General features: G+C 40.1%; 1 protein-coding gene across 1 annotated transcript in view; it reads right to left on the reverse strand.

Annotated features, from left to right (window-relative positions):
- The window catches only part of LOC306855852 (poly [ADP-ribose] polymerase tankyrase-1), a 125,625-nt gene extending 112,947 nt beyond the window's left edge, over positions 1–12,678 (reverse strand). The window contains exons 1-2 of the mRNA XM_079394772.1: positions 12,218–12,678; positions 10,131–10,355 (exon numbers count right to left, since the gene is read on the reverse strand). Coding sequence (XP_079250898.1) covers positions 10,131–10,355; positions 12,218–12,656 — 664 coding nt within the window. The 5' untranslated portion in view covers positions 12,657–12,678. The remainder of the gene's footprint in view (positions 1–10,130; positions 10,356–12,217) is intronic.
- Between the last annotated feature and the right edge of the window lie 1,983 nt (positions 12,679–14,661).

Here is a 14,661-nt window from a genome sequence, read left to right on the forward strand (position 1 = left end):
TGAGAGTGGAATATCAAAGCATGTCTTCCGATCCTCTCCACGGCCCCCTGAGAGAAAGGAACAGAGATGGAGAGAGCCGCTCGCTGGCGCTCTGCTATTGAGACCCAAGTAAAGCTGAGCACCTAAAGCGAGCAGCGTCTATCAACTGTCTCCAATCCTCCTCTCTTTCTCTCTCTGTACAACAACGTACGCGTGTACACAAGCTAACGTACGTGTCCCCTCCCTCTACCCACCCTGTCTATTTCACTAGCCTCCACAGTAACACTTCCACATATCTCTCACTCACTACATCACACAGATCTGTGGCATCAGAGAGGAATTGCAAAGCATCCTTGTAAAAATCATTGGGAACATCCTGAAGCTTGGAACTAGTGAAGTGCAAAACAGCATGGTTTCAAAATCAACTAGTTAGGTTGATTTTGGGTTCACCTGGTGCCGGTTTTTAATTTATTTGTGCAGGGACAGTTCAATGAGGCATTTCTTTTACACAATACTCATTTTTGCTTTCCACAACCGTTATCTTAAAGAGACTGAATTAGTTTTCTTAAAGAGTTCACCCAAAAATTAAATTTCTGTCATCATTTACATCACCATCATGTTGTTCCAAACCTGTAGTTTTCTTCTGTGAAACACAGATGATTATATTTTGATGAATGTTGTTGGAAACAAAACCGTTTTGGTGACAAATGAGTTGCCGCGCGCTGGATCCACTCAGCGTGTTTTGCTTATCAGCTTGCTCACGTCAGCTATACAGGCATTAATACTGAATGTTTAACATTATATTCATTGCATGTACATTTTTAGACATCCTTAATCTCTAATAACTACATTCTGCTGTTTGTTTTTCTGTTGTTGGTGTTTCTTTGTCTGAATATGGCACATTAGAACCAAGATGGCGCCGAGCATGGCAGCCGTGTTGCGAGCTCCAAGAAAACTCTGCAGTTTTTCTTATGTTTTTTATGTTTTATTTGTTATTTTGTTGTTTCACGTGTTAGATGTTGTCAGTATAACTGTCTACGATAGACACACGCTTTTAAACATTGGTTCCTTCGTCGCGCAACGCAAACCGGACTTTGAGTTCCTGAACGCCGGCGCCTTGTTTACAGACACCGCATCAGAGCCCTTTGTCTGGGCTGCACGATCGCGACCGAAGAAACGCCGCCGGAAAAGGGGGAAGAGAGCCGGCATCCTTGTCAGACTCAGACGCCGTCCCCTCCGACCTCCTCTCCCAACTATTTTGCTGGCTAACGTTCAGTCACTGGACAACAAACTCTGTGAACTGCGGGCACGCATCTCATACCAACGGGAAACAAGGGACTGCTGCATTATTTGCCTCACAGAAACCTGGATGTCGGCAGTGGTTCCAGACTCAGCCATCGAGCTCACGGGGTTCTCCGTGCACCGCTCGGACAGAACGAAAGAGCTCACAGGGAAAAGCAGAGGCGGGGGCGTCTGTTTCTTTATCAACAACTCGTGGTGTGATGAAAGGAACCTACACTCTATTAAATCCTCCTGCTCCCCTGATCTGGAATTTCATATGCTTCTGTGTCGACCATTCTGGCTACCGAGGGAATTTACAGCGATCATAATCACAGCTGTTTACATTCCCCCTCAAGCCAACACAGACCAGGCACTTAAGGAACTGTATGGGAATATAAGCGAGCAGGAAACCGCGTACCCAGATGCAGCGTTTATTGTTACGGGGGACTTCAACAAAGCCAACTTCAGAACAATAGCTCCAAAATACTTTCAACACATCACCATCAACACGCGTGGTGATCGTGTACTTGATCACTGCTACTCTCCATTCCGGGACGCCTACAAATCGCTCCCCCGCCCACCTTTCGGCAAATCGGACCACACTTCCGTTCTGCTCCTGCCTGCTTATAGGCAGAAACTGAAACGAGAAGCACCCGCCCTCAGGACAATTCAATGCTGGTCGGACCAATCAGACGCTATACTACAGGACTGTTTTGATCACGTGGACTGGGACATGTTCCGGGCAGCGTCTGATGACGACATAGAGGCGTACTCAGATACTGTAACGTGTTTCATCAGGAAGTGTGTAGAGGATGTAGTACCGACAAAAACAATCCGCATCTACCCCAACCAAAAACCGTGGATTAACAGCGATGTTCGAGCAGCCTTGTCAGCGCGGACATCTGCCTTTAAATCCGGAAACTCTGACGATCGCAAACAAGCCAGTTACGATCTCAGGAAATCAATCAAAGCTGCCAAACGACAATATAAAAACAAAGTTGAAGAACAATTCAAAACCAATAACGCAAGAAGCATGTGGCAGGGTATCAACAACATCACAGATTTCAGAGGGAATAAACCAGCTACTGTGAACATTGCCGCCTCTGTACCGGACGAACTTAATAACTTTTATGCTCGTTTCGAGGCTCACAACACCGCCCACACAGAGCGCGCTCCCGCGGCTGTAGCAGAAGAGGCGAGCGCACTTTCCTTTTCTGTCGCAGATGTAACCCGATCCTTCCGACGGGTGAACATCCGCAAGGCTGTGGGTCCCGATGGCATCCCAGGCCGTGTGCTCCGAGCATGCGCATTCCAACTGGCCGGGGTTTTCACAGACATTTTTAACCTTTCCCTCTCTCTGTCTGTGGTTCCCGCATGCTTCAAAAAATCCACCATTGTGCCCATACCAAAGAAAAATAAAATCACATGCTTGAATGACTGGAGGCCCATTGCTCTGACACCCATCTTCAGCAAGTGCTTTGAGAAACTCATCAGAGACTACATCTGCTCTGTGCTGCCTGACTCACTGGATCCCCTACAATTTGCATATCGCAGAAACCGTTCCACAGACGATGCTATTGCCTTCACCCTGCACACTGCTCTCTCCCACCTGGAAAATAAGAACACCTATGTGAGAATGCTGTTTGTGGACTACAGCTCAGCATTCAATACCATAGTGCCTGCCACACTGGTTGAGAAGCTCCAGACTCTGGGACTAAACGGATCTCTGTGCAGCTGGATCCTGGACTTCCTGACAGGCAGATGTCAGGTGGTCAGAATGGGCAACAACACTTCATCCCCGCTGACCCTCAACACTGGTGCTCCTCAGGGCTGCGTCCTCAGCCCACTCCTGTACTCCCTGTACACACACGACTGTACAGCAACACACAGCTCCAACGTCATCGTCAAATTTGCTGACGACACAACGGTGATAGGCCTGATCACTGACAACGATGAGACGGCCTACAGAGAGGAGGTGAGAACCCTGACTAAATGGTGTCAAGAGAACCACCTCTCACTCAACATCGACAAGACCAAGGAGCTGGTGGTGGACTTCAGGAGACAGAGCAGAGAACACACACCCATCACCATCGACATGACACCTGTGGAGCGAGTAAACAGCTTCAAATTCCTCGGTGTTCACATCACTGAGGATCTCACATGGTCCGCTCACACAGATGCAGTGCTGAAGAAGACACACCAACGCCTCTTCTTCCTGAGACGGCTGAGGAAGTTTGGAATGAACCCCAGCATCCTCAGATCATTCTACACCTGCACTGTGGAGAGCATCCTGACAGGCTGCATCACCGCCTGGTTTGGAAACAGCACTGCTGGCAACCGCAAAGCTCTGCAAAGGGTCGTGCGAACTGCCCGTCACATTGTTGGAGGTGAGCTTCCCTCCCTCCAGGACATCTACACCAGGCGGTGTATAAAGAAAGCCCGGAGGATCATCAGTGACTCCAGCCACCCGTCCCACAGACTGCTCTCTCTGCTGCCCTCAGGAAGACGTCTCCGCAGCATCCGATCCCGCACTAGCCGACTGAGGGATAGCTTTTTTCCTCAGGCTATCAGGCTAATGAACAGTCAAAACTAATATACCTACAGCATAATCCCACCTTACAGTATACGCACTGCACTTTAATTCCACACAGTTCAAACTGGACTACCAGTACACTACTGCACAAATACAACAATCTTTTTGCCAGCACCGGATACCATCCAATGCACATCCATGACATTTGCACATCCGGTTTATATATAATCTGCTGCATCTTCGCATATTACTGTGTGTATATAACGTAGAATGTGTACTACATACTGTGTATAATGTGTATCGGTAACTGTATGTCTGTCTAATAGTACACTGTGTGTACTGAGTATATGTATGTGTATATTACACATTGTCATCTGTATAAGTCTGTACGTATGTATGGTAATGTCTATATGTAAATTGTTTTTGCAGTGTCTGGAGCACGCTCTCAAGAATTTCACTCACGAAGGCACACGTGCTGTGGTGATGTGACAATAAAAGTGATTTGATTTGATTTGATTTGATCACATGCGTGGTATCGGCGTCTAGTATCGGGGCATTTTAACGAATACGAGTACATGAGCTCAGTATCGACCCGATACCCGATACCAGTATCGGTGCATCCCTATGTTAAATCTCTAAAGCTCATGAAAAAAACAGGTGTTTTGTTTGGATGTATTCGTGAATCCTGGCAAAGAAGCTTGTACCTTATAAAAAGGAGAGCAATCTTGCGTTGCGCGAGTATGATTGTGATGCTACTGCTATGCCGGTGACTCATACGTCATCCATTTCTCATCAGAAAAACACAGTTTTGACAAGCATTAAACCCGCGTGAAATACACCACTGCATCAAGGGAGGACTCAAGGTTTGATGCAGAAAAACACGGGCTGAGGAAAACGGTTTAGCTAAGTGGGAAGATACAGCTACTATCAACCCTCTCAGTCAAATTAATATGCACTAAAGGCCCCACAGAGACCACATTTGCATACACTGGTGTCATGAAAGCACTTGAGCGGTGGGCTGCCGTGGGGCAGGTGGGAACAGAGGGTTAGAAGTGTTGGGGCGATTAAAATTCGTTGGCGTGCTTATGACAGCTTGCCTATCCATCAGGCATCGAGGGGACATCATTGTAACCTCTGCGCTCCGGGCATCCCCCCTCCCTACGAGATGCATCTACGTTGTCTGCAGGCTTACACATACTGAAGTGTCAATGAAACAAGGCTAATTTTTTTTTGTCTGGATCTATTCTTTTATTCAAAAATACACTGCATTATTTGTGTATTTATTTTGATTTATTTTGATTTTCAGGGAGCATAAATGTCAGTGTGATACATACAACTGTTCCGATATTATAATAAAGAACAGAGCCATGTTGCAAAGGAAACAGGTGACTTTACATAGTTCAGTTAAGGCTGCTTTGTGCCTGCTCAAAATTCAATGTAAAAGAACAAAGCTGCATCCAAGCCAGGCTAAATTACACCTGCTCAGACCAACCTCAGCCCATAGTATCAAAGTATATCATAGTAATTAATGTGTAAATGTATTTAAGCCACCTCTGAGCAGCATTACACATCGTGTAAAAGCCACTTTAGAAGCACTTTTGTGCCACTTTTGCAGTGTAAATTTGGCATAAATATCAGATTATTTGAATTTATGACTTAAAATGTAACTAGAATGTCATGTGGTGCAACTCCCTAAAAATGTATTAATATTTTTTCATTAATAATTCATTATATTTGTAAAAAAAAAAAAAAAAAAAAAAAAATATTTAATATTTTTTCATATTTAAGATGTGTATACTCTCTTTTATTCAACATGTGAAAATATTTTATTATTTTATGTCCATGACCATCACACCAAATGACATTTTTTAAAGTTTGCCAACTAATACTTTCTTTAAAAGAAAAAAAAAAAAAAATCTAAGTACATTTTAAGAACATGGTACATGTATTGAAACAGATCATTTTCTTTCTATCATTCTTTATCACAGACAACCTTATTTGTATTTATATAAATAATGATTAAGATGTGAAAACTCATATTTTTTCAACGTGTGAACTATGTTATTACTTTTTACATAACTGTTACACCACATGACTTCTACAAACTGAAAAGTTTTTCAAAACCATATAAATCCAACAACATTCATAATGGATTTATTTTGTTCCTATCATGTACATCTTGTGTCACTGACCCTGGAATAAACATGCAAAAATGTGTACTCCGAATACAAATGAAAGAACCCCAGAATCGACAGCATTAAAACAGGTGCGGAGACCTACAGTTGGTCATAGGGACCTTCTGAATAAACAACAGCCGCCATGTGTGCGGTAATTGGTGGTTGGAGTGTGATCTGCAGAGTAAGGTAATTACAACCGAACGTTGAGAGGGCTGATTAACTGAGAGCTTCAGAGAGAAGATGGGTGCTTGGGTTAATGTATAACCATGTACAAATCCCTGCTGTTCTAACAGCATTCAGAGAGTATCGCATACATATATCAGACACAGCCATCTCTGCAAGCTGCCGTTCATTAAATTTCTCGACATACTTAGACAACGGTGAAAATGACCATTAGTGCCAAGTGAAATCATTAGCAATTTGATAAACCCAGAAGGGAATGGAAGAAATGACCCGCAGGGCTTGCAAACACACATGGGCACGTACACATATTATCCAGGAATGAAGGTGTGCGCTGAGGACGTTTGTTATTTATCGATTTATTGATAGTTCATTTTATTCCTAGCATGCGCATTAACAGTTAGCCAAATTGGAAAATAAAAGTGGATGGCTACAGCTCAAGGCTATGAATGTGGAGACAGGGCTCGTAAAATCGCTATCCTGACGTCCCGGAGCTATTGTGTTTTCCAGTCGTGCTACCAAAATGTATTACTCCCTGCCCGACGAGCTACCTTAAATACAGGGCTCCCACGCAGGGTTCCCTCTAAGCTGAGCGCGTGCGCAACCGCGCTCTTCTTCCACCGCGGACGCGCAGAAGAATAATGTGCCTCGCGCACACAAAAATGAGTTGGGAAGCCTTGATTGAATGCCGCCAGTAAAAGGGAAAGAATAGAAATGCTCGGGCAAACCGCTATAGAGTTGATGTCACGACAGAGTTAGAGCCGGTGAATGCGGTTTACAGGTTTCATAGAAAGAGAACGATGTGCACCAAATGAGTCGCTGTAGAAACTGAATACTTCAATGGTTGCGGTGCGCTCAACACGAGAGACAACGCATACGCAATGTCTTGTGAAATAAAACGTCCTCATGTATTAAAGAAGAGTGGCTTGATTAAGTGCTGGAAATAGTGGAGGATGGGCAAAGAACGGTAACAAAACTCTGAAACATGTACAGTCACACACAAGAGTATTGTACAAACTGTACTTCATAACGATGTTTAGACAGCTATAGAATAATTCATGTGTTCACTTTTTTTTATATTTAACTTACAGATCTCAGCTTAAGTTTTGCTTCAGTTTCTATTATATTCTATTCTATCAGTTTAAATAGTTTGTTTTGATAATATATTTTGTTAGGGCTATATTATAAACCTGATAAATAATTGACCTTGTTTTTGAGTCTTTGACTTTGAGTCTCTTGCTCATCAAGGCTGTATTCATTTCATAAATACAGAAAAAACAGTGATATAGTGAAATATTATTGCAATTTCTAATATTGGTTTCCTATTTTAATACCTATACTTTAAATTAGCATTTATTCCTGTGATCAAAGCTGAATTTTAAGCATCATTACTCCAGTCTTCAGTGTCCCATGATCCTTCAGAAATCTTTCTAATATGCTGATTTATTATCAGTGTTGAAACTGTTGTGCTGCTTAATATTTTTTTGTAGCCTGTGTTACTTTTTTCTTTGATTCTTTGATTAATAAAAAGTTTAAAAGAACAGCATTTATTCAAAATAGAAATATTTTCTAACAATAGAAGTCTTTACTATCAATTTTATCAATTTAACACATCCTTGCTGAATAAAGTTTATTGAACTTTCTTTAAACTTTTTTAAAGTATCATTAAAAAAGAAAGAAAAAAAAATCTGACCCCAAACTTTTGAGGTTTATATTGTAACACAAAATCTCTATTTTGACTAAACACTGTTCTTTTTAACTTTTTTTTTTTTTTTAAATAAAATCACAGGTCCCAAAAAATACAGTATAAAATTAAAATAAAATAAAAAGCAGTACAACTGTTTCCAACATTGATTAAAAATCTGCATATTAGAATGATTTCTGAAGGATCATGTGACTCTGAAAATACTGCTTTTCTTCACAGGAATTAATTACATTTTAAAGTATATTAAAATAGAAAACATTTATTTTAAATTTCAATAATATTTCACAATATTATTTTGTACAATATTATTATTTTGATCAAATAGATACAGCCTTGATGAGCATAAGAAACTTCTTTAAAAAAAATTATTGATCCAAACTTTTGAACTGCAGTGTATTGTACAGTAAAAATGTTTTATCAGGTAACCTAAAATCTACATCATTTAGTTACATCAAGGGTCAAATCAAATATAAATAACACAAAGTTAAAAGTTACACACTTTTTTGTGTGCATGCTGTACAGGTCTGGTATAAAGAATGCTTTTGCTCAGGTGCCCGAAATGTCCGCCCAATAGAGACAAGTTTTGCTCAGCAAGACAAATTAGAGGGAACATTGCTCCCACGGGTCCTTAAATTTGATTAAATTGAAGAGTTTTTAAGGCCTTAGACAGTTTTAAATGTTAAATGGTATAAGAAATAATTTTTCAAATTGTCTTAAATAGATTTTTAAGAATTATGCAGATACCTTGTAAATAGTCAAATAAAACTCTTTCCTTGATGTTTTTGATTGACATTTATGGTCTTTATTTTATTTGGGCTAGTTAAATTAATTTTCGGGCTACCAAAATCTGAAGAGTACCTGCCCGAAGGGCTACCAGGGATTTAGAAATGTGATGTGCTGTGATGTGTTGACAAAGATGTCTGTCTAGTGCATGTTTACATTAAAAAAAAAAACCAATCAAGAAGGAATGCAAAAAAACATTCCACTGTTCCACTGCATGGTAATAGAATAACCAAAGCCAAAAGTGTCCATATGTCCTGTCTGAAACTAAACACCTTCTGGTTAAGGCATGTCCAAACATCCTGGTAAAGCTAAATGTTTTGGTCTTTTAGTTGTCTTTTAGTCTTAACCAAGCCTGAGGGTTAAGAACAATTAGGGCGTCAACCAGAGTTGACGGCAACAATCGAGACATGGAACAGAGGTTGCCTAGTACACATTAAAGCAATGGACAACAACAAAAAAACAAACCAACTGCAGTACCTGCATCAGCATACATCTACAAGTTTAAGTAACTTCCCTCTAAGGCCTATCTTGCAGAACGTTGTGATCAATAATGAATCAGAAATATCTCAAGGACAGAAGTTTTATTTCCAGCATGAGCTACTCCAGCCTGATATTTAAAAATGCGAGGTCTACTTGTACATGGGATGACTCAGCCTGTCTAAAGCTCTCCAAAATCATTTTTCTGATGAACAAGTGCAAAGATAAAAGCCAGAGAACATCTATTTCAATCTTTTCAGATTAAGAGATGTGAAATTACATACGTGTCCTCAGGCCTCTGAATTCTCCCTGAGATTGCGTAGATAATACTTATCTCAAAGTTTTTAAATTGGAATTTTCCCCCATTTAATTGGATTATGCTAAAAATGTAGCAAGTGGCACTCTGGATAAGATTGCCATGTGCAGTAGACTACATTTTAAGCAAATTCAGAAATAAAAAACACACATACAATCTCAATACAATTTAAATACCCTTTTCCTTTTAGAAACAAACTTGGACACAAATCTGCAGCCCTATTACGTAAAACACAAGAGTGGGAAGCACATCAAGCAGATTATTTCATGATCTGCCCATTGTGATGCATGAAACAGAGAACTGAAATGTTGAACGAAATTCCATCGCCGCATTATTGGCCCTCTTCACCCCTCAGATGCAATGTTAAATTTCTCATGAATACCAAGCAGTAAAGATCTGATTAATGACAGAGCGCTGTGTAATAGCGTCAGTCACCGCGGCTAATCAAGAAGAATGCCACATGATTAACCCTTATTGAGAACTGTTCCTCAGGCAAAACACAGAAAAAATTAAAGTCATACATCTTCAGAATTCACTAAGGCGAGATTGTACCATTCTTCTCCTCAATCTACAAAGCTGACACGATCCCCATCCGAATCCAAACCAACACTCTCAACTGGAGAGACACGTTTGAGGTCGCACAAGCCAACTTTTTAGATGATATACTATTGTAGAAGAGACAGAAGAAGAGGAACATACCGATGCACACGTCAATTTTGCCCTTGATGGCGGATTCATGGAGCGGAGTGTAATTCCAGTTGTCTCTGGCATTGGGATCCGCTCCTTGACAAAGCAACAAGCTGACTACCTCGGCATGACCGAAGGAACAGGCGTTATGCAATGGGATCAATCCTCCATCGTCTCGTGCATGCACATTTGCTCCATTCTGCAGGAGATGTTCCACAACGTCTTTCCTTCCAAAACCTGCAAGACGATAATATCAGTTAATCAAGTTTACAACATGCATATCAGTCATTTCTAGCAAGAAAATCATTCTACACTTGTGCTGCCATTCTTTCCATTGACTGTCAAATCTGATCTATGATTTTAGTCATGATATGAGAACCTGTTTCAACAGAAAAGTACTTTATATTGGTTTGTTTTGGTTACAGACTTAGAGTACTACTGGATATGAAGAAGGAAATAAACTGGTTTCCAACAAAATAACTCAATGACAATTATTATGTGTGTACAAGGATCATTCAATCATTTTGATATAAATGCATACAAATTCCCTTCAATGACATGCTTATCCCAAGAAGAAATTTATTTGTGCACATTTAACTGAAAATATGTTTAAGAAATAACACTATTTAAGTTCTAGTGTAACTGACTCCCCCATTAAATCTCTTGGCAAGTGCAGTTTTCCTTTCTGTGTGGACATATTTCCTATTGCAACAGGAAGCTAAGGTGGGACATTTCAAATGACTCCTTCATTTGTTTAAACAAAAAGCTCCTAAATAACCACACATGAACTAAAACAGTTTTTTTTTTTCATTTTGATATCTTTAAAGACGACATCCAGTCATTTGTGACTATTGGATATGGATAAGGACTTTTAAAAATCATTTAAGGAAAGGAAAGGATGTGTGGCCAAGTATGGTGCTCTGCATTTAACCCATCTAAGTACACACACACAGCAGTGAGTAGTGAACAAACACACACACACACACTCAGAGCAGTGGGCAGCCATTTATGGCAGTTGGGGGTCAAGCCTTGCTCAAGGGTCTCACCTCAGTCGTGGTATTGAGGGTGGAGAGAGCGCTGGACATTCACTCCCCCCACCTACAATCCCTGCCGGACCTGAAACTCGAAGCCGTGACCTTTGGGTTACAAGTCCGACTCTCTATCCATTAGGCCACGACTTTCGTAGTAATTGCATTTACAAAGAGCAATTTCTAGTTGAGCATAAAACGAAGACAGATTTAAGAAAGTTAACATTTTATTAATTTGGAAAATGTAGTTTTAAACCCCCTCGAACGTTCCAGGTTTACTATGACTGTAGAAACACTAAATAACGTTGATATAATCAGTGTTGGGGAGTGAATAGTTACATGTAACAGAATTACGTAATTTAACTACAAAATAAATGTAACTGTAATCAGTTATACAGCTACTGAGAAAAACTGTGTAATTAAATTACAGTTACTTATGAAAATGTTAACGATTACAAAGGGAGCTACATCTGAATATTTTCTCACACATTCAGATTTAACCTTTCCAACACTGGATATAACATTGACGATAGATGCATATCTTTCCCCAAATAAACAAATATAACAATGTAAGAATTTATCTTCACGACATTTACTACATTTATGTTGTGTATTAAGTGTTTTGACAGCTATGGAGGATCACGAGTAACATGAGATGGTCCGGTTTCAGTTTATCGTAAACGAACCAAAGTAAACACTAAATTTGGACTTTCGAGGACAAACTGTAACTTTAATACGATGTTTATTACTTTTATCGATCATCTCACGGTGTAAGGTACTCCGGTTCATTCAGTCTGTATGTTGAACTTTATTCACTTTCGGCAACGCATCAAACGAAAACAAACACGAGCAGACCAATTTAGTTCGCGGAGTGGTTAACTTTCTACTAGATGCTGCATGATTGTCCTGTTGGCCAACTTAGCCAAACTCTACTTTGTTCCACTTGTCCCCGTTTCCTTTAAACCCCTCTTAAGCCCAATTTTACAGTTTATTTAGCGACATAAACCGTTCACCTGGCTGCTTTCCAGGTCGAGATTGATCACAAACATATTTGTATTTAAGTTAAGTTACCTGCGGCGAAGTGAAGCGGGGTGGACTTGCGCCCGGCCATGTCCTTTGCGTTTACATTGGCCGAATCCACCAGCCTCTTCACCCGAGACACGTCCCCATTCCTGCAGGCCTCAAACAACTCCCTGAAAGCCCCACTCGTGTCGCAGACGCTGCCTCCAGGACTGGCACTACCGGAGTCGGGAGTGGATCCCGCACTACTGCCCCCGCCGGTGGTAGACGAGCTAGCGCTGCTCGAGCTGGAGCTGCTGCTGCTGAGGAGCGGAGCGGGGGTTTCAGCGGCGATCTCCGGATTCCCGATGCTTTCCGGCTCCCCACCAGCCGCAGAGCCGCCGGTGTCTGTGGGTGACTCTGGAGGAGTGAGGGCACTGGAGTCGGGTCTTGGTGGGGAGGATAAGTTTTGTTGTTGATGCTGCTGGGAAGTGCGACGAGACGTCGCCATTTTTGCACTCAAATCCCCCTCTGGCAGCGAAAACAGTCTGGGAGAACTTCCGGGAAATGTCAGAGTAAAACTTCCGCTTGCAAATTACCAAAACTGACAAATAATATTTTTTGCTAGCTGTGTCTTATTACCATGGTAACCACAGTTGTCCGCCAGTTAAATTCAGGCTAGGCTTGGTATCTTCAATTAAATAAATAGATAAATAAAAGAAATTAAACAAATAGACAAATAAACAGTTAGAAATATATTGTTTTGAATATAATTAATAGAAAATATAGAAATTACAAACAAATCTCTGTTATGTAAGTAAATCTACCTAAATGTTAAAGTCAACAGAACTCAAAAGAAAACAGTTTACTGTATCAATAAACTTTCCGGCTATTACTGTCTATGGATTATTCCTTCTGAAGAAAAAAAATATATACATTTAAACTAGTCTAAGATGGTTTGCTGGTCTTCCAGTGCCTGCCTTGTTAAAAAGTGCCTATTTTAAAACCAGTTGTTTAAAAAAAAAAAAAAAAGCAGAACAGTTAAAACCAGAAAACCATCTTAGTCTGTGTTTGTTTGGTTTTTTCCCAGCAGAGATCATCAGTGCATATAGACAGAGCATCTTTCAATTATGGGTCAAATAAAATCTGTGATTCACAAACTGTATGCTGTATGATAGCTGTATGATTCGACAAGCATGTAAACTGTTTGGGTTTTTTTAACAGATCAACATACTTTTGTTTACAATATCAAATCCAAAGTCGCCTTGGATGTGGAAGCTATTTATTGTTTTAAAAACTAAAAAAAAACTTGTTACTCATTTCCTTGACCCTCAATGGGCAACTCAACCATCACTGATCCAATCCTGACAAAACAAAACAGATTCCCCCTCTGTAACAGTCTGTTTTAACTGTAGATATTAGGCTAGTGAACGTGATGACCTTCTGAGGTCAGAGTTATTTTTCTCAGCTGTTTGGAAATATTTGGTTGCCTAAGCTGAAACACTAGCCCAGAATGAATCTGTGCTTAAGTCTCGAAGGTTCTGTTTGTTTGATTCCCTATTACATAATGACAATGTTTGTGGGAGAATCACAGAACCATACCGACAGCCCATTTGATTTTTTTCCTCATTTTCAAAAGTTCTAAAGTGTAAAATATAGTTGAAATATCCACAATCCCAAAAGACCAAACTGAAAATCTGAGATTGAAAATATAATTTAAACCTGAAAATAATCAGAAAGTTTAGGGTTTTGGAAAATAAAGAAAGAAAAACTACTGGCTGCATCCAAAAATGCATATTATACAGTCGGTAAATTAAACATGATACCCGAATTCACAGTATTCATAAAACAAAAAGTACACAGGTGTACACATATTCTGAAGTACACATCCATCCACAAACACTTTACTATTCCATAAGGCCATGGGGGATTTGTGAATGGCATGAAGCAACTCAATTTATGCTGGTAGGCCACGTAATATGTCATGTCAACATGACGAATATAGTATATCCAAACTGCATTCATACATATTCATACATAGATCATGCTTTTTTAACAGCAGTGAAGTAATTACTCAAAAAAGAGAATATGCCATTTCGGACACAATTTTTCCAGTTAATCCTTTCCCTTAATTTGTTGTGGTGATAATGTATTGGGGGGGGGGTCAAATTGTTTTAAAATATACACAGGATTGAATGTGCTCTGGAAGCTCTACAGCTACTCCATTTCTGTCCACACTGCTCTGTCAATCACAGAGGTTCACAAATGAACCCCTGTAGCCCCTGTACAAGTACTGATGTTCCTGTCATATCAGCTATCATAAGCATCTAGTGTTGTAAACATGTCTGAAAATATTTTTCCAAGCACAATACTTCAAATTATTGCCAGGTATGTTTTTGTCTGAAAGACATAAAGATAGTAAAGTGCATAATCACAAATAAATACAACACCGACAGAAATATATTTTCTTTTAGACTTTGTGTTTTTATGGAGCTTTTGTTTTATTCATAGATGAT

Source organism: Barbus barbus, assembly GCF_936440315.1.
Source record: "Barbus barbus genome assembly, chromosome: 36".
Classification (NCBI taxonomy): domain Eukaryota; kingdom Metazoa; phylum Chordata; class Actinopteri; order Cypriniformes; family Cyprinidae; genus Barbus; species Barbus barbus.